Source organism: Mauremys reevesii, linkage group 3, assembly GCF_016161935.1.
Source record: "Mauremys reevesii isolate NIE-2019 linkage group 3, ASM1616193v1, whole genome shotgun sequence".
Classification (NCBI taxonomy): domain Eukaryota; kingdom Metazoa; phylum Chordata; order Testudines; family Geoemydidae; genus Mauremys; species Mauremys reevesii.
Window position 1 is genome coordinate 84,978,729 of NC_052625.1, and position 25,973 is coordinate 85,004,701.

General features: G+C 44.9%; 1 protein-coding gene across 1 annotated transcript in view; it reads right to left on the reverse strand.

The window, feature by feature from the left end:
• Positions 1–2,084: 2,084 nt before the first annotated feature.
• The window catches only part of LOC120401650 (sulfotransferase 6B1-like), a 33,209-nt gene continuing 9,320 nt past the window's right edge, over positions 2,085–25,973 (reverse strand). The window contains exons 2-7 of the mRNA XM_039531802.1: positions 11,561–11,703; positions 9,933–10,026; positions 9,605–9,724; positions 7,714–7,808; positions 4,795–4,951; positions 2,085–2,215 (exon numbers count right to left, since the gene is read on the reverse strand). Coding sequence (XP_039387736.1) covers positions 2,085–2,215; positions 4,795–4,951; positions 7,714–7,808; positions 9,605–9,724; positions 9,933–10,026; positions 11,561–11,703 — 740 coding nt within the window. The remainder of the gene's footprint in view (positions 2,216–4,794; positions 4,952–7,713; positions 7,809–9,604; positions 9,725–9,932; positions 10,027–11,560; positions 11,704–25,973) is intronic.

The following is a 25,973-nucleotide window of genomic DNA, read 5'->3' on the forward strand; positions in this document are numbered from 1 at the left end:
TGGGGGTTCCGGAGGGTCCTGCAGCATAGGTTTCCCTCCCCTTTCCCGGCCAAGGGGTGGTCAGCAGGCCATCGGGGCCAGGGCCGCGGCCACCCTTGCTGGGCAGGTTAAACTTGGCAGTCATCCGGGAGTTGGATGGGGGGACCAGACCAGTGGGAGTATTAAAAGAATCTACAAATGTCCACCAGATAGTAATGGAATTTTCAAGCAAGTCAGGAATGTAACCCAGGTGTTGTAATGGGAAAGTCAGAAAGAGCACTGGGCAAATTCTGCAACAAATTATCCATAAATATATTTTGGAATTTTAAGTTAATTTGCTTTGCCTGAAACGTTATAATTCAAATAATACAAAAATTTGACTTAGACAAAGAGGTCTCATGTAAAGTGTAAGTGTAGCCACAGGAATCAGTGGTTAGTGACTATCCACTGTGAGACAAAAGTTTAATCTTTTTTTTTTAACCATGACCTCTGTCCGAGGCCTTTGGCCAGGAAATAAAATTCAGCCTCAATACCTTTTTTACAGTAGACAAATCAAATAGTTGAACTAAACAACACCTGGAATCCAGCCATGTAGCCATATTATGTAATGATTGTTTAAGCCATACAATTAAGCTCTTTCTCCGATTGCAAATGGTGGAGTATTAGCCTTCTGGTTTTATTTCCGTGCTCTCTTTTCTTAGCTGGGAATTAGAGTAAAATTAGATGTAATTCTCCACCTAGGTGTGTATATTTTAGGTGCTGTAGATATGGGTTCACCACTTCCAGGGCAGTGCACTGCCCTCACGCGGACTGGACTGTGGAGTTATAATCCAGCTAATAATGACATTCACTGCCTCAAAGAGGTTATTGTCTAAAAGGGATTGTTAATGAAGCACAGTTCTAGTGCCTGGCAGACTCTACAGGGACACTAGCACATGTATGTCCATTACAATGGACTTGGCTCAGTCAGCAGTGGGACTTTCCATTGCCCCTTAGGCCAGACAAAGACACTCCTCCTATGACCCCTCTTTTATGCACTGATGCAAACAAGTTACGTATTACCCTTCTGACATGGTTAGTGACCATCTTACACCTTGTACCTGTTGGTTCGATCAAAACATCTCTATCCATCATCCTGTCATCCTGACCTTATCGTTTGGAGGGGTCACTTTGGCCCTGTACCATCTTTAGGGAGTGTGTTTATACCATAACTTTGTAGCGGGATGTTCTTGGACCACTCTTCTGGAATGTTTTTACATGAAAACCTAGTGCCGAGTACTTCTTAAGAGTGCCTGTGTTTAGCAACACCAGCCATGTTCATGTACCGACCAGTGAACTTGTAAGCAGGCATTTGCTTTGTAACAGAGCCTGACTTTTGCTCATAGCATTATTTTTGCTAATTTTGGTTCAGGCCTCTAGCCTTCTACTAGGCACCATGTTCTAGGCTCTCTCTCTTTCTACTACACCAGGAATTAGTGGCACTATTAAAACCTAAGGTGTAAGATGATAAAACTTGCTTTTTAATTACAGATAATGCACTTTAGCAGTTTTGTAGTATTATATTGGATGTGGTCATTACAATTTCATTGGTTAAAGGAAGACAGTAAGCTGTATGTTAAACATGCTTGTTGTCAAATTCAAGTCTGATAGATTTCAGAGCGGTAGCCCTGTTAGTCTGTATCACAAAAACAATAAGGAATCCTTGTGGCACCTTAAGGACTAACAAATGTATTTGGGCATAAGCTTCCATGGGCTAAAACCCACTTCATCAGATGCATGGAGTGGAAAATACAGTAGGGAGATATAAATACACAGCATATGAAAAGATGGGAGTTGCCTTACCAAGTGGGGGGGTCAGTGCTAATGAGCCAATTCAATTAAAGTGGAAGTGTGCTATTCTCAACAGTTGACAAGAAGGGGTGAATACCAAAGGAGTAAAAATCACTTTTGTGGTGCTAATGAGGCCAGTATAATCAAGGAGAGTGAGAACATGATTGTTTACAAATTCATACAAAGAAGTCTGGATCAAGTAAATGGGCTTTTCCTTCAGTGTACAAAAGCAAACAAGCAGATCATCTTGTGCTTCATTAAGCTAGCTTTCATTTTCATGCTTTGCAGTACACCCCATACTTCATCTTTGCTCCCAGTTTAGTTCCTGCTAAGGACTCTTCAAACTTTTTGTCCATTTCTTGGTTCTGAGCTTCAGTAAAAAGGTTCTTCCAGTCACTAACACTGCCTGCAAGCAAACATATTTATTTAATTTTAGTCTATATATCACTGCCTGGTAGCAAAGACTGTAGTGTTTCAACTTTTGTTCAAAACTGGTTCTTTTTAGCCATGGTTTACACTAATTAGAGTGTACATTGGTGATCACTAAGGACCTGATTGAAAGCCTACTGATGACAGTATAATGTTTTCATTGACTTTAATGAAGTTTGGATCAGACCGGGGTGAAGCCAGATTTTGCAGTAAGGTGGAGGAGATGGGTCATTCGTGGAAGACTGGAGAGCAATTCCGCCCTGCATTCACCTATCAGCAGCGGTTCCTCTCCCATGGAGCAGGGCCTGGCTCTCCACTTTGGGTGTTGACATGTCACATGGGGTCACAGTGCCATTCAGGCTTGGTCCAGACACCCCTCCATCATGATGGAGGAATGGCAGGACCAAATTTTAGTGAGTGGCATTGAGACATGATGCACAAGGTTGCAGCCCCACACCACCTCATGTGCCATGTTACAACACTTGGAGCAGAGAGCCAGGCCCAGCCCTGTGGGACTGGAGCCGCTGCTGCCAGGTGAGTGAGCTGCTGATTCGCTCTCTAGCCCCATGTGAAAAATTGTGTTGTACACCTCCTTTTGTTAATTGCATAATATGCTTGAGAAGGCACAGATGCTCCACCCCCACTCCACTCCAAGGCCCCAACCCCACCCTCACTCCACCTCTTCCTGCCCCCCTCAGCCGCTGCCCCACCACGGAGTCAGCCCCTATACCACACATACACCTAAAGGCCACAGGGGGGGCGGTTGTCCTCCTTGCTCTCCTATTAGTTCCGTCACTGGAATAGGTTCTTCAAGACAACATTTACCTTATTACAGAAAGATTTTTCTTTGGCCAGTGCATTTTAAATAAAGTAAATATTTAAGCTAGTGAGCTACAAAATATTTTCTTTTCAGTGTAGCCATCATGTTTTTCATTAAATACTATGTGCAGTAAATAAAAGACCTCATTGTCACACCATTATGATGAGTAATATCTTACACCCTGAGTAATCTCATTTAAATTAATGCCACTACTTTCTAAGGCACTATGCAGAGTGAGTAGGAGTGGCAGACTCAGGCCCATAGAAAGTGCATGCACCTTGCTTAAAGAAACCAGATAATTAAGAGTGTGTGAAACATACCTGTGGACCAGTTACATGCTTTTGATTATCTGGCATAGAAGGATAGAAGGGAAATAGTATCACCGTGGGACTGCTCCTAATCCAAAGTTATTTTGGGAGTGCGTGTATATTCTGTCCTTCCAGAAGGGCTGGAAGCTACAGTAAAAGCTGCTTCTTAAAGAAAGGGCGTGGAAAAGCAGAGGAGAAACAGAACTATAAATTATCTTGGAAATACCATGGGCCAAATCCTTGGGAGCTGTAGATTGCTGACATATGAAAGACTGTGGCTGACTACAGGTGACATACAAACTGATTCCAATATCTGTTGGGGAAAGTCTATCAACTGAAATGTAACAATGACTTTTCCCCAAGTTGACGACTGTCAGGTTTGGGGAACGGGGGAGGGGGGAACCTTTGCTTTGAAGAGAGGAACAAAGAGGAGCCAACCTGAAAAAGCTTTCTGATATTCTTCTCGAAAGAAGAGTGACTGGTGAATTTACTTTAATGTGGAATGAATGTTTTAAATACTGCATCAATGACATGTATTGACTCCCAGTAACTTTTAATACGGTGTCTGCAAAGAGAAGTTTGAGACTAATCTGCCATTAGGGGATTGTAGCGAGGCGGTGGGATATCCCACAGCCCCGCTGAGGGACAAGCCTCCCCTAGCACCAATATGGGCGGAGCCAGTGGGTCCTGTGCCTGCCCCCCAGAGGTCACGGCACAGGACAGGAAGTAGAAAAGCCCCGCTGCAAAGCTCAGTTGAAAGCCAGTCGCTGGAGAGGCCAGATGCCTGTGGCCTAGCTCTGGTTTGGGGAACGCCAGCAGGCCATGGATGATCCAAGGACTGGCCAGACCAGCCAAGCCTACCCCTCACCACCTACCCTGAGGAGCAGCCGAGCCTACCCCTCGCTAGTTACCCGGAGGAACTGATGGTGCTGGAAACCGCCGAGGACGCCAGCCAAACCCAGGTACCTTACGAGGGGGAGTCCGGAAGTAGCCCAGGGGCGGCCCACCCTGGCCTGGCCGCAGCAGGGCCAGAACCAATGTCAGTGTGTTGCGGTCAGGATCCCCACTGACACAGCAGCAGGCTGCCTGCCGCAGTTAGGGCCCCGGGCTGGGACGCAGTGGAGTGGGTGGGCCTGCATCCCCCCTGCCACCCCACTCACGGGTGGCAGTCTCCCCCTTGCATCAGACGCTCAGAAGCCTGAGCTCCTGACTGTGTGTTTGCTGCCCTGCCCTGATCTAGGGCCAGGACTGACATTGAACTATTGGCTCAGCACCTGCCTAAGGGCCCGAGCTCCTGTGTGTTTACTGGCCTGCCCTGGCCCAGAGCGAACTAGTGCGAGGAGGTGGGATACCCCACAGCCCCGTGGAGGGACGCGCCTCGGCCGAGCCCTTCTACAGGGATTGTCAATTGCATCTTTGGGAATTCACCTTTGCGGAAGAGAACATTTCCAAGTGCACCATGGGTTTTGTGGGAGTTCTCTTTCATAGTCTGGAAGCTGCTCCTGTCTGCAACAGCTTGACTCTCTTCATCAGTCACGGAGAACCCAAAGAACTCAGCTATTTTTTTCACTCCCAAATTTGGGTTCTGAAAAGAGGAAGAAGGTGTAAGAGGGCAAGTTGTTCATCGAGAATGCATTGTTTCATTGTCATTGTGCCAGACTCACACTGGAACTAGAACGCTTCGCTTTACCCACAGTAATACTTTTCTAAAGCTTTACATCTGAAGATTTCAAAGTGATTCATGCAGCTGTATAAACATCAGTGTGCCCATTTTACACATGAGTAAACTGAAGCTCACAGAGGTTAATGGCCTGATTTTCAGAACTGCTGGACACCCAGAGCTGCTGTTTGCTTCCATGGGAGCTACGGAAGCCCAGTACCTCTGCAAATCAGACCATTTGTGACCTGCCCACAGTTACAATAGAAGCTTGTAGCAGAACAAGGTACATCAAGGGCATTGGCAACAGAAGCGTCCTCACAACGTTCCTCAAACTACTTTTAGGAGTGAAAGCAGAGTTTAGGCTCCATGCCAGTTCAATACTTAGCTTCTGTGCTTTTTTTTTTTTTTTTTTTTTAAACAGATACTGGTTTCTTTTTCTTCAGTATGTCTGCAATGCAGATGTTCATGTTAAAGCACACGAGGAAGGAGTGGAAGCAGCAAAAAAGCCATTTATGAGAGGTGTTGAACTAAACCTGTGATGGGTTAGGCATGGCTTGCATTTCTAAGTACTTAGGTGATTGGCTGATAGTTCATTTGTTGTGCACAAATATCAAGCCCCACATGTCTGTGATACATGGAGACACTAAGGACTGTCTTTATCATTTACAATTTTAGGCCTTGTTTCTAACAAACATGTAAAGGCTAAGGGCTCATTTGCACTAAAATGATAGGTCAACCCAGCTACATCACTCAGGTGTGTAAAAAAAAAAAATCTACACCTGAGTCACGTGGATAAGCCGATCTAAGCCCCACTGTAGACAGCGCTAGGTTGACGGAAGCATTCTTCTGTCAACATAGCTACTGCCTGGCAGAGAGGTGAGTTGACTAGAGTGATGGGGAAACCCCTAGCGCAGCTGCAGTAGCTATTTAAGCATAGACAGGCCTGCCAATGGGGGATTGCCATGGGGCCTGGGCAATTTAAAATGGCCCGGGAGCCCTTTTAAATCACCTGGGAAGGCTGCAGGGCTCCTAGGCACGCACAAGGTAGTACCAGCGGTGGTGAAGGCAGCCAGGCAGGCACGTGAAAGCCCTGGCCGTGCCAGAAGAGTGCGCCCAGCAGCGCAGCCAGCAGCTTGCTGGGCACCAGCCAGCACTGGCGCAGCACTGTCCAAATGTCAGGTGGACCTTTGACCATTAGGGGGCCCATTGACTGTTCTGCCCTGGGCAGAGCCGTCCCTAGGGGACAGCAAATCGGGGCAACCGCTCCAGGCCCTGTGCTTTGGGGGACCCGCGGCCTGACGCAATTGGCCAGCGCAGTTGGTCCTGGAAGTGATGGGTACGTCTCAGATGTGCGGGATTCGTCACTTCTGCCCCGGGCTCTGCACCCCCCCAGGGACAGCCTTGGCCCTGGCCCTGGGGCCTGGAATTGCTCTTGGCAGGCCTGAGCATAGACGTAGCCACACTTCTCAGAACATCAGTTCTGTGAAAAGTGGCTTCATCCCCAGACCCCTAGTATGTGAGCAAATAAGCAAACAGGAGAAACTGGCCTCTCCACCAGAACTCTGGTTAGCTAGACAATTGGTAGGAAATCCCACCGTTAATTCCTGCTGTCAGCTCTCCTCTGATTGGAGAAGGGGCTCCTGAGTACACAGCAGGCTGAGAGTCTAAGCTCCAGGCTGGAGGACTGGCCCCAGGAGCAGTCTGGCTGTGTGGCCACCTGTGAGCCAGCATCGTGCTGCATGTGAGGATCAGCCAGAGCTCAAAGCAGTGCCTGGACCAGTGACTGAAGGACTGATGCTGACAAGTATTAGGACTCTTTGCTGACAGTGTTTTGTTACCTATAATGGTGTTGGAGTGGTTTCTGAGTGAATCCCTTCCCCCCCCCCACCTCCCCGCAAGGGCTGCAGAAGGAGCCTTCACACCACTGCAATGAATGGGAGTTGGGAATTAACTCCCAATAAGGGGAGCCTCCACCACACAAGTCATTTTACATTTATGAGCAATCCGTACCAAGCTGGGGCTTCCCACATAGGTAAACTAACTCACATGCATGTTTGCAGGACCTAGGCCATATTGCAGGACCTAGGCCATATGTAGCTAGACCATATTGTGGTTTTCACCAGTTAGTCTCAAAGTTACTGATTCAGGGGGTTTTTAGTAGAAAAACAACTTCAGAATTGCTGAGCTGCCAGTAATAATTCCTTTCTGTACATTCACTGTTCAAAGATTTTAAGCCCAGAAGGAACCATTATGATCTTCTAGTCTGACTGCCTTCATAAGCACAGGCCATAGAATTTCTCCCAGTAATTCTTGCTTATTAGATCATGGCTGAACTAGAGCATACGTTATAGAGAGAGATGCAATTCAATCTGTTAAATGTGGCCTTAGACATAATATACAGATCGATTCCAAAAAGAGTTCTTGGAGAATTACTAGATCTAGGGGGAGATTTTCAAAGGCATAAACGGCAGTTTGACACCTAACTCCCATCGATTTTCAATGGGAATGTTTGTGCATTTGAAAATCTTCCTTCTAGTTCTTAGTTTTTCTAAAGTAGTTTTGTTCACTTCTGTGTTTCTTTGACACCTTAAGGTTAATTCAAATAAGACTGATAATGTCTGAATAGTTCAGTGACCAACACTACATGAAACACAAGATAAAGCACTCTTGCATAAAGTTAACCTCACCTCTTTCAGTTCTTCATAAGTTATAAACATAATATTTTCATCATCAAAATGCTTGTTCCATTCAATGATATGGTCAAAATAGGAGCCCCAGGACACTGGAGAAAAAAGTGTCATATAAAATATGAATACTTAGGAGGCTGAAGATGGGTAAGCAAGGGACAATGCATGAGGAAGGATGTGTGCGTGAGGGGGATGGAGTTCTATGTCCTTCCTTCATCCTCCCGCACCCTTTCTGAATGTGTCTGGACAGAGCCAAGAACAAGCCAAGAACACATTTTCCAAAGGTGAACAGAAAGGATTCTCCAAATGTGAAGATAAAGGCTACCCAGTCAATCCATCTCCACAGACTCAGACAAGCACTCAGTAATTCCAAATGCACAACCACTTTCACTACCTACCCAGCAAATGGAGGTGTTCAAAACTCATCTTGAAGTGAAATAACTCTTTAGAGAATTATATACTCAAGGAATTATTTTGGGGAAGTTCTATGGCTTGTGTTATATAAGCGGTCAGATGAGATGGTCATAATGGTCCTTTCTAGCCTTGAAGTCTATTAATCTTAGTTTACTTTTCACATGATATTTTGGTTCCCAACTTCAACGTCTGATTTGTATAGTGTATTTAGTACTTCTCTGTATAGTCAGCCTGATTCTGCTCTGTTATACCAGTGTAAATTAGGAGCAACCCCACTGAAGCTGAAGGCAGGTGCTAGTTTATAAATTTGGATGAAAATTTGAACACAAGTGAAAGAGCAAAGTGCTTTTTTAAAATATTATACACAGGAGCAGGAAAAGCCGACATAGATTCCAAACACCTGTTGATCGTAGTTAGGGTTACCAGATAGCAACTGTGAAAAAACAGGATGGGGGTTGGGGGTAATAGGCGCCTATATAAGAAAAAGTCTCAAAAAACGGGACTGTCCCTTTTAAAAACGGGACATCTGGTCACCTTAATTTTAGTGGACTTTGGACCAGACCATTATTCATCAAAAACCACCTTTTGAAATCCTTGTCATAAAGTTTTTGAATTCTTAGAATTCCTTCTATCAAGTTCAGAAAATGTTGTGGTATAAATAATTTCATAAATTCATTGATTTTAAGGCCAGAACCCAGAAGGGACCATTGTGACCATCTACTCTGACTTCCTGTATAACACAGGCCATACAGCCTAATCCAGTAATTTGTGTATCAAACCCGTAACTTCTGTTTGATAATAAATCTGGATTACCAGATCCAGTCCCGATTCTGCATGGCTTTGCAACTTGTATTCATTTATGACTGCACAAAATGAGTATAAAACACAGCCATTCTGATCTGATAGCGTTTTACACCCACTTTGCACACATGTAAATGACAACACAAGGTGCAAGGCAGTGAAGAAACAGGCCATCTTTGCTTTTCAACTTTGTCTAACCACTATAGGTGAAATTCTTCTGTAATCTCCTTAGCTACAGAAGGCCCCAAGGCTAAGAAATTGGTGTGGTTCTGCTATACAAGGGAGCCAGGAAGGTGAAGGATAATATATATGGGCTCTATACCCCTCTCCCATGTGCTAATGAGTTCCACAAATGGTAGGAGGGCCAGGGGAGTGACAGGGTTATGTCCAGAGAGCATCTATGGACTGTGTGGACTAACTGGCTACAAACCCCATGTGGTGTGGGTTGTGTGGGGTGAGGTGTGAAGTGAGCTGCTACCGCTAATTATAGTCCATGGGCTAAAAAGTGGCTACAGACCATGTACATAGGCATCCTGCGGCCTTTTTCTGAGTTGCAGAGAATGATTCTGTCCTCCTCTACATGTACTGGTCTTCTTCACACAGCCCCAGTTACTTATGCTTTCAATGAGGAATGTGAATTTCCCACTAAATAAGTTAAGTAACAAGTGTACAGTACCTTTTCCATTTAGAAAAGCATTGAAGAACTCATCCCAGGTTTGGAAGGAGGGCAGTGAAGGCATGCTGTTGCTAAAGTGGAAATAAGATACAGCTATATCCTTTGGATTTCGAAAAAACACTTTCCTAAGGTTTAACAGATAGTTTAATTATCTGTAGGCTGAAAGACATTTACATCAATATTCACTAAATATTTCAAATAACAAAAAATGGTAAAAAAATCAAAGTCTGTTCATAACTAACTAGCAAACAAAGAGTAGCCACAGTTGTTAAATATTTTGTTCCCTGCAAATAGCTGAAATGGTGACCCTCCAATTTAAAATGGACACTCACCTTGACATTATTCTTGAAAATAGATGTGGGTAGCATATGAGGAAAAACATGTGTTGCGAAAACTCTTCTGGAAGATAATTTCTTTATCCGCTTTAATTACAGAAAAAAGGAAAGAAAGTGGGAAATAATCTATTCCATGACATTTTATCTTTAAAATATTTTTGCAGGGAATTTTTGTTCTTCTGAATGGGGCCAAGATAACAGGCATGGAGACTGAAGGTTTCCATGCATTTAACAAGAAGACCACATTTAGGAGCAGTGTGACCATCCCAATGGCCACACCAATAGGCTACAACCTTGAACTCTTAGGGACACCTCTGTTGGTGAGAGGGTAATACAGTTCCATTCTTGCCCTCCCTATAGACTTTCCACAGTGAACCTGTACTGATGGTGGAGGTGGGTTTTGTGAAGTGAACATCTGACCCATGGAAGTCCATAGGAGTTTTGCTAATGACTTTAAAGGGAGTAGCAGCAGACCGTTAGTTGCTAAGCAGTCAGATGCAGTCAATTTTCTGTTGGTGTTAAAGGTTCTTTCTATGGAACTAGTCACCAACTCCCAAAATTTCTATTCTGTTACTGTATTGGAGCATCGGGTCTTATCAGAATGAAGCAATGCCATGTGGTCTTTAAATCCAAGAGTGCTTTAACACATCAAGAGTCCTCACATAGAAATACCTGTCTGCCTTAGAACTGGCACTACCACCCAGAATACCGTTATCCCTGTTTTACCCAAGTGGCTAGTCAAAGTCTGCGGGCCCTACCGGATGCTCCAGTTGGGATTAGAAATTGATGAATGAGTGTGTTATTTTCTTTGATGAAATCTTGTTTGTGTGCAAGGAATGAACAAAGTTCCTGAATTGAACCAAACAGGACAAACTTACTTGCTCATGGCACCAGACTCTTTCAGCCATCTTATTCAGGCTGTGTGTGTATGTGTGTAGGGATTCCCTCCTGCTTCTCTTTGTCTCACTTCCCTTTGTCGTATGGTGCTTCAGCTTGTACTGTCTCTCTCGTACACATACCCCAAAAGCTGTTCCCAGTCAAGCCCCTGCTCTTAAAGCCCTTTGGGTCACATAATTCAGCTTCCACTCAACTTTTCCATGTGCCTGTGTTTTGGGGTGCTACTACTGTTGTTTCAATCACCTAGTAACGATGGCTCCTTTACATTTATTCTGAATGGAAGGTTGTGGCCACGCCTGACCCTTAACAAGGTTTAGTGCAACCGATAATAATACTTTTCTTTCATTTCCCATTCCCCCTAACCTCTCTCCAACCTCATAAACCTGCAACCCAGCCACTGAGAGAGGGGAACCCATTATAGTACAAATAGAATATACTGTGTATGAAACCTTTATCTATGCCATATAGAGAGTAATCTGAAGTATCCTGTGTAGTTATTATTGATTTGTACTTTCCCCAGAACTTTTTATTTGCTCATTCATCAGTAATTTTTGCCACCTAATATTTGGTGACAGCAGGTTCAATTATTCTAGCCAGAGAGAATTTATTGTAATCATGCAGAGTCATTTCCTGCCAATAGAGTATTCCATACACACTATAGTTTAATTGTTATATGTATCAAACGGCAGATTTTAACAATTTCTACTAATTATTTTATGACAACCTGAAACTTCCCTGGATCTCCAAATTCAAGATATGTATATTCAACTATTTCTTCATCCTGTTTCATTCTCTTCATTTCTTCTTCTTTTTTCTTTGCACTTGTTGTAACCAAGTCTCTCAAGATGTGGATAATCCAATTAGTACCTGAAACCAATGGTTTAAAAAACAGTGAGGAGCTGAAACCATTTTAGGGCAAATGGTGAATAGCCTCCAAATGAAAAAGAAAAATACTTGTCAAATTTGATCATAAATGAATCCTAGAGAATTGGGAAGTATGAAAAGAATGCAAATATAGCAAATGCAAAACTGTGACAAAAACTGAAGAAGAACGATCTTGGCAATTACCATCCAGGGAGCCTAATTTCAATCCCTACCAAAAAAAGTAAATATTAAGAGAGAAAAAACATAAATAATATTCATAATTCTTCTCTCTTATAGAGCACTTTTCATCAGTAGATCCCAAAGGCTTTACAACAGAGATCAGTATCATTATCTCCCTTGTACAGATGGGGAAATTGAGGCATGGACCAGGGAAGTGCCTTGCCGAAGGTCACACAGCAGGCTACTTGGCAGAGTCAAGAATAGAACCCAGTCCAATGCTCTGTCCATTATGCAACACTGCCTAATTAGCAGCTAAGAGACCCAAAAATAATAAGCAACATGGGTTTTATAAGAAATATATCTTGCTAGTTAAATTCACCTATATTTTTGGATAGAGGTGCAATGTCAGAATTGCAACACATAATCGTGTGATTAACTTCAAGCATGTGAGTCAGTCCATTGATTCCAATGGAACTATTAATTTAAGTGTGTAACTGTTTGCAGTGCTGGAACCTGAATAGATGAAGAGAATGCTGTAGCTGTAATATCTGATTTTAGAAATGAATTTTAAAAGTGTCTCATGGAATCTTACTTTCAAAATTAATGAAAATTGGCTTAGGTATAAACACTGCCAATATGAAGAAAAATTGACTATAGTACCATATACAGTGATAAATTTGAATGTAATAAGTTAAGGAGAAGTGTCTTATGGGACACCCCAGGAGTTGTTGTCAGGTACATCTTAATTTAACTTCTTTATTAGTAATCTGAAGACAGGGATGTAACAAGGCAGTATTAGTAGCACTCAAGTCACTCATGCTGCAGCAGCATAAAGAAGGCTGCAGGCTCAGCTATGAGCAATTAAACACTTTCTGTTAGGAGATTATGAGCACCTGGGTGGTAATCACTTAGGGCAACCAGACAGCAAGTGTGAAAAATCGGGACAGGGGGTGGGGGGTAATAGGAGCCTATATAAGAAAAAGACCCCAAAATCAGGACTGTTCCTAGAAAATCTGGACATCTGGTCACCCTATAATCACTGGGCTAATGATGTAATTGGGAGGCTATAAAAGGAAGGAACAGGAAGTAAAGGGAGTCTCAGAGGGTGAGCACTGCATGGAAGTATCTTCTTGCTGTAAGCCTGCAGTCCACTGTTATGCTTTGCAAGTGTAAGCAGAGTCAGGATGAGCTCTACCCTGACATCTGATGGTAAATTGTGGGGAGTGTGGAAAGAATTTCAGCTATTTGCATTGGCACACCCAACCCCACTTAGCATAACACACAGCAGTCTGGGATGGTTATTTTCACAGCTGTGGGATCCCCAATTTCTTTGTTATTGGGGCAGGAGAAATAAAATGTCACCCTGATTAAGTAAATGAGGAACTAAAAAACTGTCTTATGATAAAGGGTTTCATTATCAACTAAATAGCACTTGCTAGACAAGGGACATGGGTTTCAAAACCCAGTGATTTGAGAGAGGTTGGGGACAGGTATCTGTACTTGGTGGTGCAGGCTCCTTGTGTGAGCCAGAAGCACCAGTTCCACCTATGCCCCTCTCCACTGTGGAATGTTAGAGTTAATGTTTGATTCCCTTAAGAATCTAGATACAGGTTACTGAGCTGAACTCACTTTGGACCAGTAGTGCACTGGCACTGGGCTCCCCTACTGTGAGCTGAAATCACTATAAGGGTATGGCTACACTTACAAATCTGCAGCGCTGGTCGTCCAGCTGTGCAGGGCCAGCGCTGGTGTGTGGCCACACTCACAGCTACCAGCGCTGCAGTATGGCTGCATTTGCAGCGCTGTTGGGAGTGATGAATTATGGGCAGCTATCCCAGCATTCAAGTGGCAGCAACGTGCTTTTCAAAAGAGGGGGGTGTGGGGCAGTGTGACAGGGACCGGGGAAGAGAGTGGATTTTTGGAACTGACACTGTGCAAAATCAGAAAATTTTCCCACCCCCTTACTGTTAACTGCAAACAGCCTGCATCCAACATACTCTCTTTCCCCCCTCTGCCCCCTCCCCCCGTTTCTCTCAAGCAAAGCAAACACTCAACCCCTGTGAATCACGCAGGGAGGAGGATCTCATTTGATTGTTCACAGATTGATCACAGCAAACAGGAGCTGATAAGCAGCTCAAGTAGAGCAGCTCCAGTAGCAATGGAGCTCCGGAGGTTCACAACAAAACAAAGAGAGGCTGCATAACAAAACAAAGGGAGTAATTTAGTTAAAAGCATTCTGGGATACACCCTTATACCCTGGAGGCCAATAACAGCGCTGGTGTGTGGCCACACTTGATGACCAGCGCTGCAGCACCAGCGCTGGAATCCTTATTCCCCATGCTGAGTGAGGTGTACGGCCAGCGCTGCAGCCAGGGAGTTGCAGCGCTGGAAGTGCCCTGCAGGTGTGGCCACTTACTAATTGCAGCGCTGGAAAGCCTCCACCAGCGCTGCAACTCGCAAGTGTAGCCATACCCTATGAGCTGAATTCACTAAAGAGCTGGAATTGCTGAGCTGAGAGCACAGAGTACTGTGCTAACGAGTGGGGGAGACTGAAGCTATACTGTGGAGCAGAGCAGTTTCTGAGGACGGCTGGAGCGGATCACAGGACAGCTGGTGGACCAGAGCAGCTGGCAGAGCGGAGCAGCTGTGGGACGGGTGGAGCAGCCCACGGAGCAAGCGGAGCTGAGCAGTTGCGGGGATGACTAGTGGAAGCAGAACCCCATGAAGAGGCAGGGCAGTTGGCCCCAAACCACGTAAGGTGCCCCTTTCTACCCAGGCTGGGAGGGGGACCTCTGCAGGTAGACTCTCGAACTCTGGGGCTGCCTGACCCGGGACAGAGACTTTTGGATTGTGGGACTTTTGGGACTGCGGGTGATTTGGGGGTTTCTGGACTCAAGAGACCAGAGAGAAGGACACGGCCCAATTTCCTTGGGTGGGTCTTTGCTCATGGTTTGATCTATGAACTCTAGCTGAGGTATTTTCCCAATTTAATGCTTGTGGTTTATCTCATGTAATTAAACCTTTTCTGCTACACCAAGAGTTTGTGCTTGAGAGAGGGGAAGTATTGCCTCCTTGAGGCGCCCAGGGGTGTGTGTAAGATTTTCCCAGGTCACTGGGTGGGGGCTCGAGCTGGTTTGCATTACATTGTAGGGAAGGGACCCCTATGTATTGAACCCGGCCCTTGCTGCTTTTGTTTCGGCCTGGCAAAAGGGTTACACAAGGAAAGGCTAAATACACAGGTGCTGAAAAAGTAACATCCTGGTGTGTGTTTGACTGTGAGGCCACGTGAACTGGCTGGGCAGTGCAGTACATTGGGTGACAGAGAGGCTCTGTAACAAGGGTAAATAAAGTTAGCTAACAATATTTACTTGGGTGGTGAGGAAAGAGGAATAATGCAAAGGTTTTGGAGAGGTTAGAAACTCAGGCAGAAAAATGCCCTCTGAACAGTGGCTTATTGGATCCTGACCTTGCAAAAATTTTCACTTGTCTGTAATGTTGTATGTATGAGTGCTCCTGTTGGAGTCAGTAGAACTACTCACATGTTAAATCAGGCTTAAGGGTTTGTAGGATTGAGCCCTTAGATGGTTTGTCCCACTTGTGCTCTCAATCGTATGCTACCAGGAGAGAGACCACCATGCCCTAAAATGGAATGCAGGTTGTCACATGCTTTCTCATGAGGAGAGAGAGATGTTCATTTCAAGAATGTCAGCTTGTAAATTCCCAGAAAGAGATCAGGCAATACAAGTTCAACTTATGTTAACTCCCCCCAAAAAAGAGACAACCTTTACAGAAGAGAAAGTAAATAAGATGTTAAATATTAAATGCCCTTGTGTGTTTGATCTTGTTGCTTATGTGTTAAAAAGCTCTTGGCCTTCTAACAGCAAAAACTTTCTTGCTCCACTCAGGTTGTCAAAGCAACCTCTGTGAGTGACATCTGCTGAGAGATTGTGAAATCCGCCAAAAACCCATAGACCAACCTAGCCTCCAGCCTTTGATGTAAACTTGTTACAGTTTACAATACAAGTTAGCATTTTGTTAACACAATGTCTTTTTAAAGACAATAAATAAAAGTATCATTTTCTCCTTCATAGCATGTGGACATGATTAGCAATCAATCATTTCCCAAGTTCCTGATTATTTATATCCATTTGAAATGGAATTTGAACATGCAGAGGTTTTCCCAGAGCTCAGTGTGCAAAGTTGATCAATAATTTGTAGAAAGTTTATGGCTTCACTAAAATTGAGTTCTTTTCCAGGAAATTATAAAATCCAACATATTTTTTTTGTTCTCACTTAAAGTGTTACATCATTTCAGCTTTTTTCTCTAAAATAACTTCAAACAAAATAATATTAAAATTAAGACTTTTTGTTCAAAATTTCTTGCAGGAAAAGTTTTGGGGTTTTTTTAGGCAACTCTAGGACTTCACAAACTGTTTGAAAACTTGGTGAATGGAAGAGACACCTGGGGCCTCTCTGAGGGAAAAGGAAGATTTAGTGTGGACTAGATGAGCATGGATTTGGTCTTTCTGAACCCAATCTGTGTCAAGTTGTGGCCGTTCACATTATTGCTTGATTAGAGAGGGTTTTCTGCCTTAGCCAAGTTCTGCAGTGGGTCTACCTTTTGGCTCTTGCTGTGAGCACTTGGCCCTCTTCTGCACATCCTATAGAAGATTTGTGTGTGTGTGTTGTGTCCTATATACACATAGCAGGCCAAATTCTTCACTATTAACTTGGAGCAACTCCACTAAGTTCATCTGGTTGTGTGATGTGAATGCTAAGTGCTGGACTCAGCCATTCAGAAACTGCTGTTCCAGATTTACCAGTGCTCTTGCACACAGCTCCTCTGAGACATACCTCAAAGCTCCTTTCATGATTTATTTATTTTATTTAAGCTGAGACTGCAAGTCTATCTGACACAGCCAACTTTAAGCCTTGTATATAGTCTTCTAACTGAGACCTGCATTACTATGGTAAAAGTTGAGGACTTGATTGTGGAACCCATACTCATTTTGGTGAGCACTTACTCTTACACATAGCATCAATGGGTTAGCAGGACAGTTCACATGAGTAAGTACTCATCAATGTGAATAGGATCTAGTCTGCATTGGGGAAGTGTACAAAAAAATTCAAACTCTTTTTGGGGTCTCAAAGTAGACACTGCTCCAGGGAACAAAACAGTTCTTATAACTGATTTAGTTAAATCTCCAACAGCTGAACCAGATTTTGTAAACTTCCCCAGTGCTGTGAAGGCCTTTGCATTCTGCTTTTGGACTCTGACCAGTTAATGATGTGTCATTTATGCTGGGCCTAAACTAGAGAAATGAACCACTTTGAAATGTTTTGCTTAAACCAGTCCAATCAGTGTGTTCACACTAACCAGGCTGATTTGATTTAAGTTTTGACCATGACTACACTAGCGCTGGCTTAAGCAATTTCAGATACACAGACTTCAGAGTTCTTAGCTCACTGTCCCTGGCTCAGCTACCAGAAGCAGTGTTTTCTGAGAGATTTTCAAAGACTACTGCTGCACTGTATCGATATAAAGAGCTCTTTAAACAGATTTCTGTACTCCTCCCCGATGAGAGGAGTAGCACTGAAATCGGTATTGCCATGTCGGATTAGGGTTAGTGTGGCCACAAATCGACGGTATTGGCCTCTGGGCGGTATCCCACAGTGCACCATTGTGACCACTGTGGAAAGCCATCTGAACTCGGGTGCACTGGCCAGGTAGGCAGGAAAAGTCCCGCAAACTTTTGAATTTCATTTCCTGTTTGCCCAGCATGGAGCTCTGATCAGCACGGGTGGCGATGCAGTCCCAAATCCAAAAAGAGCTCCAGCATGGACCGTACGGGAGATACTGGATCTGATCGCTGTATGGGGAGACAAATCTGTTCTATCAGAGCTCCATTACAGAAGACGAAATGATAAAGCATTTGAAAAAATCTCCAGGCTATGATAGACAGAGGCCACAGCAGGGACTCAGCACAGTGCTGCGTGAGAAGCATAACGGAAAGCCAAAGAATCAAATGGATGCTGAGGGAGGGGGGGACTGAGGACTCCAGCTCTCCCACAGTCCCTGCAGTCTCCGAAAAGCATTTGCATTCTTGGCTGAGCTCCAAATGCCTGAAGGGTCAAAAACATTTTCCCGGGTGTTTCAGGGTATATGTCGTCAATTTACCCCCTCCCCCCCCGAAAGAAAAGGGAAAAAAATCGTTTCTCGCCTTTTTTCAATGTCACCCTATGTCTACTGCATGCTGCTGGTGCGCTGAACACCAGCATCCCCTTCCCGGTGGCAGACAGTACAATATGACTGCTATCCATCAGCAGCAGCAGCCCGTGAGTACTCCTGGCTGGCCTCGGTGAGGTCAGCCGGGGGTGCCTGGGTAAAAATAGGAATGACTCCCGGTCATTCCCAGCAGATGGTACAAAAGGATTGGTAACTGTCCTCATCATAGCAACTGGGGGCTGAGCTCCATCAGCCCCCCCCCTTTCATGTCTAAAGAAAAGATTCTATACTGCCTGGACTATCATAGCAGCGGGAGGCTGCTGCCTGGACTATCATAGCAGCTGGAGGCTGCCTCCCCCTCATTTTATCTCATTAAAAGTCAGTGTTTCTTATCCCTGCATTCTTTATTACTTCATCACACAAACGGGGGGGGGGGACACTGCCACGGTAGCCCAGGAGGGTTGAGGGAGGAGGGAAGCAACGGGTGGGGTTGTTGCAGGGGCACCCCCTGGAATGGCATGCAGCTCATCATTTCTGTGGGATCTCTGGGGTTCTGACATGGAGCAACGGTGCTCTCTGGTTCTCTAGTACACTTGCCCTATATTCTAGGCAGGACTGACTCTGTTTTTAGACAAAACATAAAGAAGGGAATGACCCAGGGAGTCATTCCGATTTTTGTCCATGCGCCCCCGGCCGACCTCAGCGAGGCCAGCCAGGAGAACCCATGACAGCAGCAGACAGTACAAAAGGATTGATAACCATCATCCCCAATTTCCAAATGCAAATGGTGCAAAATGACTGATAACCATCATCTCATCGCCAATTTACAATGACAGACGGTGCAATAGGGATGGTAATAATCTCTGCTACCTTGCAAAGGCAAATGAATGCTGTTATGTAGCACTGCAGTACCGCCTCTGTCAGCAGCATCCAGTACACATACGGTGACAGTGACAAAAGGCAAAACAGGCTCCATGGTTGCCATGCTATGGCATCTGCCAGGGCAATCCAGGTGAAAAAGGGCGTGAAATGATTGTCTGCCATTGCTTTCACGGAGGAAGGATTGAGTGACGACATTTACCCAGAATCACCCGCGACACTGTTTTTGCCCAATCATGCATTGGAATCTCAACCCAGAATTCCAATGGGCGGGGGAGACTGCGGGAACTATGGGATAGCTACGGGATAGCTACGGGTTACCCACAGTGCAACACTCCGGAAATTGACGCTAGCCTTGGTACATGGACGCACACCGCCGAATTAATGTGCTTAGTGTGGCCGCGTGCACTCAACTTTATACAATCTGTTTTAAAAAAACAGTTTCTGTAAAATCAGAATAATCCCGTAGTGTAGACATACCCCCAGTTTAGACAGAACCAGTTCATGAGAACCTGTGGAAAGCCTAGTTGTCTACAGCCCATTCTTGGAATGCTTGTAAACCAGATGGAATCCTTGTGTGCCTGGACACAAATGTTTTAGAAGTGTTCAAGGCAATCAAATCAGCTTTTAGACTGGCCAATTTCTCTAGCGTAGGCAAGGCTGAAAAAGGCAGCAGCACTTACGTTGCATCCTGAGAGATTTTACAACAGGTTTCAGTCCCATGGTCAATAAAATAAACATCTAAAACCTTATCAGAAGATCTGTTTTCTGGCTGGAGCATCTAGTTTTCCTATTGTGTTTTCTTGCCTTCCAGTAGTTTTCCAATCTGCCTCCATGTTAGCTGGTGTTTGCACTTGATATAGTTCAGTTTATGAATGCAAACATCATAACCCAGCATGAGAATGCATGTTTAGTTTTACATGGAACTTTTTCTGAAAAAAACAAAAGATAGTAATACCTGTTTGCCAAAGTGGTTTTATAGATTACTGGCTGTTACTAAAAGTTATAGAGTTCAAAGGACTTTGAGAAGTAAGTATGTAAATATGACCATACTGGATGAGACCAATGATCCCTCTAGCCCAGTATTCTGTCATCCAACAGTGGCCAGTGCCAGATGCTTCAGAGGGAATGAACAGAACAGAGCAATTATTGAGTAATCCATCTCCTGTTGTTCAGTCCCAGCTTCTGGCAGTCAGAGGTTTAGGGACACCCAGATCATGGGGTTGTATCTCTGACCAAATTGGCTAATAGCCATTGATGGACCTATCCTCCATGAATTTATCTAGTTCTTTTTTGAACCCTGTTATACTTTTGGCCTTCACGACATCCCCTAGCAATGAGTTCTCCAGATTGACTGTGAATTGTATAAGGAACTGCTTCCTTACAGGGCTCCCAGGCCCTAAAGTAATACAAATAAATAATGATAGGTGCATTTTTGCACCTATAAAATTTATTTTTAAAAATACCAACATACACTTTTAGTTCTATCCATCTAATGATAAATATACTGTGAAAGGCTAAATCCAATTATTTTTGCACATGTCTTGCTTTAAAAGAGATTCAAAAAATATCATTCTCTGTTCCTCAGAATCACAGAGATAAGAGAAAGTACAGGAAAGCATAATGCATGTCAGTTTTTAAAGGAACATTAGAAAAGCAGCTCCACTGAAATATTAGAACCTATAAAGGTGTTCCAATCTACACCACCTGCAGGTGCACTCATCACCAATGAGAAGCTGTACTGGTGCAGTACCACTGCCCTCTATTGGCTGGAATTAAAATTACTCACCCATGTCATAAAACCTATGCTTTTGAACAGAAGGACTGAATTGTATTCCCTCTGACTACAGCATAGTGATGATGTGGATGTCCTAGGCAGGGCTGGGAAGCACCTAAGAAGCACTGAGGCGGGTCCTGTGGTTACTCCCCATCATCACTCCCTTCCCTCCCTCAGGTTCTGTTCAGGCAGCACCTCAGGGAGCCAGAGTCACTGCAGCATGCAGGAGCAAAGCACAGCTTGGCCCCACCCCCCTCCTGCTGCCTCTGACCTCCAGCACTTAATCCTCTAGCACTTCCATTTATCTGAACACCTGGTTATCCAAAAGTTTTGGATGTCCCCAGGCCATTTGAACAAACAGGAGGGTCCTGTAATACTCTTCAATGTATTGCTCAATATGGCACTGAGTGGTGACATGGAGCTTCACATAGATAATAATGAAAACATATACACTGAAGACAACAAATACATAAATGTTTTATTTAAATAGCACATATATAAAACATTTTCTTTCAATCAAAAAAATAAGGAAATTCACAAACTTTTGTTTAACAGTAAAGGTTAAGGTTAGTTAAGGTTGCTCTCATCAGTAAACCAAACCATAAAAAAAAATAGGAAATCCAAAATCAAGGATTAAAAAGGATTACAGAGTAAAGCACTCTCAAATTAGGAACCGCCAGAATTAAACATTGCCCTTCCAACCTTAATTTGGCTCCCTTGTGCATGTGCATTATGATGCAGCCTTTAATTGCATGCAGAAGGAATTACCTATTAACAAAGTTTGGTGTGAGTTACCCAGCATCATTCAGGAACTTGGTGGAAGAGGCAGTGATAGAATCTGAGTCTTCAAGGCAGCATTCACCTGCCCTAACCACAAAACTGTCCTTTCTCTTCCTGCAATCCCCTGCTCAGAGATGAAAGGAAGCTGGTACGGGCCGGTACAGAGGACCGGTAAGAAAAGGAGACTGACTGTGGGAGGGAGAGAGAAGCCTGCTCCCTGCATAAGAATAGTTTAAAGTCAGCTGTTCCCTGATGGTTCAGCCCCCAGGGCTAGGTTTCTGGCATCCTTGTTAATTTCACTCACAGTAGCTGGGGAGAGGGGTCGAGGGGAGGGTGTGTTTGACCATGGCAGGGGCAGTCCTTTTCTGCCCCCGGGATGAGGGGATCTCTCCAATACTAATATACACAACAAATACAAGCATTTGGCTGGACAGCTTAAATCCAGAGCTAATAAAAGCAGGTGGAAGGGAAAACTCACTGTCACACTGGTTTCTCATCTCCTGCCTCCCACTCCTCCAGCCAGGCTGCAGACAAGGCTCTGCATTCCTCCCCATTCCCCCCGCCCCCAGCAAGGGTTTTCCTCTAGGCTCTAGGTTGCAGTAGGGACACTGGCTGAGATGCCTGCTGCTGCTGCCTGCAAAAGAACAGTTTAAACTCAGATGTTCCCTGTGCAGTTCAGTGCCCAGAGTTAGGGGCCATTTCTGGCATCTTTGTTAATTTTACTCTCAGTTGTTGTTGGGTGTGTGTGTGACTATGGCAGGGGCAGTTCTTTTCTGCCCCCGGGGATGAGGGGATCTCCTAAACACAATAAAATCAGGAACCATTTCCAAGTTCAAATCTATCCCATTCCCTCCCCAGCAGAGGATCATGGCTGTGATGTCTAAACTGCTTGCAGATCCTCTTTGACTCAGATGTTCTGATCAGCCATACAGGAAAAGCCCGGGAAATGAATCTCAGTTCCTGGTTGGACATGGGGCGAGCGGACTCTGAATCAGGAAGGGGAGATCAGTCGGTGCTATAAATAAACAAACATTTATTTTTTTTTTAAAAAAATAAAAAAAATATAAAAAAGAAGGTCAATACATATAGGGATCGAACAGAAATCCTCTTGGGACGGCCTGGCTGCTACATGGATTCTGCTGTCCTGCCGCTTGTCCGATCTCGTCTTGTTCACAGAAACTGAGTAGACTGTGTTCAGTGTTCTCACCCAATCCAAATCCCAGTTTCATCCCCCAACTGTGTAGTGAGTATTAAAAATAGTTTGCTGTTCATTACTGTTTAGTCAATAGTAACTGAAACAGGGGCAGGGCACACTTGCCACCACCATTCTGCACTTGCTCAGCCGGTAGTTGATCACAGGACATACCCTTTGAAATGTTACTGTTTAAATGTTACTATTTTTGCCTTGGTTACTTACTCCTCGGCAGACCCAGCCCAGCGGCACCTGCTGGCTCTCTGCAGGCAGCAGCCCACAGGGGCCGGTTGCTGGGGTCGCTGCTGGTCGGTGGCAGGCTGTAGCTGCATTGTTTGTGACACATTCATACACATACATACAGTCAGAGGTGAAAGTAAGCCGGTCCGGTCCAGTATGGCATACCGGCAAGAGCCAGTACGCTGTGCTGGACCTCATCAACTTCCATGGTGGGGATTTAAAGGGCTCAGAGCTCCCCACCGCTGCAGGCAGCCCAGAGCCCTTTATATCCTAGCTGCAGCTGAGATTTAAAGAGCTCAGAGCTCCCCACGGCTGCAGGCAGCCCAGAGCCCTTTGAATCCTGGCCACGGCTTTGGCGGCCAGGCTGGAGCCAGGATTTAAAGGGGCTCCGCGCCCTTTAAATCCCTGCTCCAGCCCCGCAAAGCTCAGGGTTCCCCCTGGCAGCCAGAGCCCCGGGCCCTTTAATTTGCCGCTGAGCCCCGGGAGGGCTCCCAGCCACCTCTGCAGCTGGGAGCCTCTGGTTGATTAAAAGGCTCGGGTCTCCCAGCCACAGCTGGTTCCCCAGTGCCTTTAAATCTTGAGAGGCCTCGCCTCTTCTGGATGAGGCCATGCCCCTTCAGGACTCTGGCAGTACCGGTAAGCCCTGTAAGTTACTTTCATCCCTGCCTCATTCACTGCACATTTTACAACTTCTGCAGCAATTTAGGCAAGGGACTTAAAGACAACACACACTTTCACTACACAGCTCTTATTCAACTCCAGAGGAGGTCTGTCCTGGGCACTGAATGAAGCAGGGGTTTGTGTAAATAATAATATGGGATCGTATAATTAAAGGCTGTATCATAATGCATACATATGGGAGGGGGGTGAATTAAGGTTGCCTGGCCAACTTTCATTTCCTAACCTGAATGTGCTTGACTCTGAAACCTTTTAAGCGTTAACTTTATATTTTCTAATTTTATATGGTTTAGTTTAATTATGAGAACAACCTTAACTAACATTAAATGAAGTTTTTTTTGGTGTGAATTCTATTTAGGTTCCTATACTGCACCCACCACCCTGCTATCTGAGCAATTGCCAATGTTACAAATAAACTAGGTGACTAACATAGGTCAAAGGTTTCTCTCCTTTCCTCCCTTGAAGGGGCAGAGTTAAGGTGTGGGGTTTTAGTATCATTACTATAGTAATGAAAATATATAAGACCGGATTCTCAGATGGTGTAAAAGGGAATCACTCCATTGGCTTAAAAAGAGTAACACACATTGACACCACCTAAGGCCAGTGCTCTATTGATATGTTGTTGTATATGTTGTGCTGTTTGGCATACCCCATACATTAAAAAATATAATAAAAACACACCTTAACTTTTCCTCCTCAGGCGAGGAAAGAAGACCTAATCAGACTAGTATTAGTCACCTCATTTATTAATAACTAGTGATGACCTGCAGCTTTGCCACTCAAATTTATGGTAAGTATGACCATTTCAGGCATCACCCCTCCCGCACCTTGGCAGTTTTAACAAAGCTCAGATTCATGTGCGTGCAACTCAACCAAGCAACTGCCGGCATAGCTTTCCATCCGGCAGCTAGTCAGGGATGTGGTGGGGCTGGAAGGTTCTAGACTCCATGCCCAGGTGGCTCTCTGAGCTGCCTGACTCCACTGGCAGGCAGCTCTAAGAAGCCTTAAACAGATGACTTGGGAAAGTGTATGTGTGTGTTGTGCTGGGAGATGTGTGATGAATTAGGTGTGTGCGCTGCAGTAAGGAGCTGTGTGTGCTACTTGTGTTGATTTGTGTCGAGGGGGTTGTGCTGGAGGGTGTCACAGTTTCAGTGCTAACTGCACGGGTGTACGAACCTCACACAGGAGAAGAAGTGGCTAAGGAGCAGCTCTGGGCCCAGGCAGCCCCACCCAGCTGCACCTACAAAGCCTGCACAAGCTGGAGGTGGAGTTTAAAAGTGGAAGCAGAGCAACTCAGTGGGAGAGCAGACCTGAGGTCTGGGGAAATAACTAGCCAGGAGCTCTGGTTGCCTGAGACCTGACTACACAGTCGTGCCCAAGCCTGCAGAGGAGAGACTGGTGACTGTTTGGGAAGGTCAGAAACTTTATTTTTGGTTCAATTCTTTAATTTAACCTGGGGGGGAATTCAGGTAGGAAGTGATCAAGGGAGGCAGCTATTTAATATTTCTAAGTGCAGAACTTCAACCCTGGATCAGAGTCTGGTAGAGAGGGTGGGCCCCTAAAGGTGGGGCAACTATAAGAGTCTACCCCTCGGCAGGGAATCGAGCTGGGGAAGACCCTGACTACACAAGGGTCCAGACCCCAAGTCCTGGAGCTAAGGTGAAAGCCCTTATGGGCACCAAACAACTTCTCAGTTATTGAACTTTTCTTCCTGTATACTCTGAAAGAGGTGGATGCATGGTTCGGCCTGAGGGCTGAGATGAAAAAGAAGAGACTGGCTGCATAGGCTGGAGTTGCAGAAGAAAGGGGAGATGTCTGGGAGGGGAACCCCTGGCCAGACCCCTGCCTGACCACTTTCAGAGGGGGTCACATTTCATACCCCTTGCTTTTGGGTCTTTCTTGAGGGTGGAGGACACCCACTTAAGGTTTCAGGCTCCCAGTTGCCACGTCTCAGGTGGGGATCTGCATCTCTTTCCCTCCAGATCAGGGTTTTAGGTTTACAGTCCCTCAGTAGGTCTGACCAGGGCCCAGTATGTGAGGTTAACCTTTCTCTGGGGCTACAGCAGTGTGTACCAGTTACCAACCAGCCTTCACAAAGCAAAGTACATTTATTTTTAGGGTAAAAGCATTAAAGGAAAAAAAATACCAAAAACAACAAATGCTCCTATGTACATGATAAAAGCTTACCAGAGCTCAGCCATCAGTCTGAGGGGAGGTCCTAGAAGCCAAAGTCTTTCCAACCCTTCCACAAGGGTTGGGGACCCCCTGGGACAGAAGGTCTTGTCCTTCGCTGAATTAAAGGGTCCTGTGTCAGTTCAAGC